This window comes from Austrofundulus limnaeus, unplaced genomic scaffold, assembly GCF_001266775.1.
Source record: "Austrofundulus limnaeus strain Quisiro unplaced genomic scaffold, Austrofundulus_limnaeus-1.0 Scaffold79, whole genome shotgun sequence".
NCBI classification, from domain to species: Eukaryota; Metazoa; Chordata; class Actinopteri; order Cyprinodontiformes; family Rivulidae; genus Austrofundulus; species Austrofundulus limnaeus.
Window position 1 is genome coordinate 1,352,616 of NW_013952481.1, and position 2,638 is coordinate 1,355,253.

The window sequence follows — 2,638 nt, forward strand, 5'->3', positions numbered from 1 at the left end:
GTCATCATTATTTGGCAAAATGACGTGTTACAATTAAAACTAATCCAATAAACAATATGAAAGTAAAAGGCACCCCTAAAGTCATTGGATATGATAAATTGTGACGCATTAATTAATCTTATCTCAGATACAGCAGGGAGTTTTAAACAGGATGATGGAATCTAGTTTAATGAAGAATCTGTCTCTGAAATAATTAAATCAAGTGTTAATTTATGTAGGTAAAAGTATGTTTAACAACCTGGTAAAATACATCAGAATGCAGGAAATGGCATCTATTTTGCCCAAAATTTTCTGGGGGAGGACCCCCGGCCCCCCCCAACAGTGTGTCCCCCCACTTTTAAAATGGCTCTGACGGCCATGTTTATAAGGTAGTCACTGCCTGTATGAGGACATGAGGACATAAACAAAACACAAAGATCTGCAGAAACCCTCAGGTGAAAAAAGCACGTAATGTTCCTGACCACCCCTGTGTGAGTAGTGGTCCCAGTGTGTGAGCAGTGGTCCCAGTCTGACCACCCCTGTGTGAGTAGTGGTCCCAGTCTGACCACCCCTGGGAAAAATGTCTGGCCCCGCCACTGGCTGTTCGGGATTTGGTTCGCCTTCAAAAAATCCACTTATGTTCTCAAGATCTGCTCCATCTGATTATCTGAATGTTCTAATGAATGAATGAATGAATGAATGAATGAATGAATGAATGAATGAATGAATGAATGAATGAATGAATGAATGAATGAATGAACGAACAGTCGTTTTAACAGGTTTGAAATGTGCCAGATTTGACGCCTCACGTATGAAACAACGGGGGAAACGAGCAGCTCGGTCGGTCTGATCTGGCTCCGGCCTGCAGGTTTTTAGAGAAGCAGCACCTCGAGCAGCTCTTTCCAGCGAGCGAGCGCTGAAACAAGCCGAGCCGTGGGACGTTCGCTGACACGATCGTGCTGTTAATAATGGAGACGTGGGGGCGGACTGAAACGCTATCACTGCAGAGTCTGAGTGCCGTCAGCGGGAAAAACACTGAGATCCGCCCTGAAGCACAAATGTTTTTGTTTGTGAAGCTTTCTGGCTGTCAAACCTTTGTCATTTTCTCTTTTTTTTTAATTTGAGTATTTGTATTGGATCTTGTTATTTTTACTTGTTTTAATTTACATGCAGACTATTCTAACGTCTGTATTTTCCTCTAAATCTCATCAGTTTTTAATAAAATGCATGCACTGATACGCACAAGATTCTTTTTCTCTTTTGATACACAGTGAGGATGTTTTGTTTTTTTCTGTGCAAAGTGACTTTAACACTATATTGTGCTGTTTTTTTTAGGCCCTTTCTTCTCRGCCACCAACCTCCGTTTAGTCTGGGATGTTTTCAGATGCAGGGATTTAAGGACTTCTCTGTGTTTCAGTGTGAAAACCACTCCTGCCACATTTGAAGGAGGTGCCAAAAACACCCCCCTGGTGTTTCCTGTCAGCTGCTCGGAGCTGATTAATCCTACAGACCACCCTCTCCGCCCTCTGACCCTCCATCTGTCTTGGCTGAGTCGGACTCGGCGGCGCCGCCTCCAGGGGCGCCGTGCGGGCCGCCATCAGGTGTGGCAGCTGCGGCCGAGCGGGGATGGGAGCCGGGGCTGGCGCTCATGGCCGAGTCGGGGGTCCGGATGGCGCTGAGGTCGCCGTCGGGGGCCGCCGTGGCTTCCAGGCTGTTGGAGAGCGCTCCTTCCGTCACGGCCGGAGGAGAGGCGGCGTTCAGGAGGGGCTTGTGGGAGGCGTAGGTCAGCACGGCCTCGGTGTCGCTGTCCTGAGGGAAGCCGGAGTGGCTGAACTCGACYCCGGAGTCGTTCATATCCAGGAAGTTGTCGGAGGGGAGGGTCTGGTAGCGGCCTGGTTTGGACACCTCCAGGCCCTACGGGGAAAGAGGAGATGAAAGTAAGAAGGTGTGTGGAGGAGAAAGGGAAGGAAAGGAAGCAAAAGAAGGTCATAAAACCACCAATATGAATAATTCATGTACACATCCCTACGATTATATTTATAGATGTTCTCTGCAGCCAACTCTTATTTTTCTTTTCATACAWCAGAAACATAAAGTACAAGAATGTAAATGTATAGTATTGTTTTTTTATCTTTATTGCTTTGGCTCTAACCAATCGCCCACAGAGCAGATGTGTAGAAAAAATGCACCATGTCAGTGAATTTCYATTTAAAGAGCAGAGCTTTGTTTAATAATTGAAACTAAAAATAAAAAGCACCTTTCAGTTTGACGTTAAAATRTCAGGACTCTAATCAGCCGACTGAAACGCTCCCTGCACCTCTGAACACTCCTGCTCTTCTTTCAGTTTGACAAAAGGTCTGATTTATAAAGTTTAATCCACCTCAGTGCTGGCAGCTTGATTAGTTTTTAATTACTCTCAGCTCTTTGGTGGCTTTAAACTGCAGCTGGTTTCTGCTGAGTCATCACTGGGATGATTAATGTCCGTCCTGTTTTAGACTGGATTTTAATTTATGTGTTTTTTACAAGAAGTTTCTCTGGAAGCTGACCAGAGATCAAAAGGTTTACAATGTAACTGCATCAGCAACCATCCATCATCCATCCATCATCCATCCATCCATCCATCCATCATCCATCCATCATCCATCCATCCATCCATCAT

General features: G+C 45.3%; 1 protein-coding gene across 2 annotated transcripts in view; it reads right to left on the reverse strand.

Moving 5' to 3' along the window:
- Positions 1–351: 351 nt before the first annotated feature.
- The window catches only part of LOC106519564 (uncharacterized), a 15,899-nt gene continuing 13,612 nt past the window's right edge, over positions 352–2,638 (reverse strand). For both annotated transcript variants that reach the window (XM_014011284.1, XM_014011285.1), the window contains exon 10: positions 352–1,893. In XM_014011284.1, coding sequence (XP_013866738.1) covers positions 1,483–1,893 — 411 coding nt within the window. In that variant the 3' untranslated portion in view covers positions 352–1,482. The remainder of the gene's footprint in view (positions 1,894–2,638) is intronic.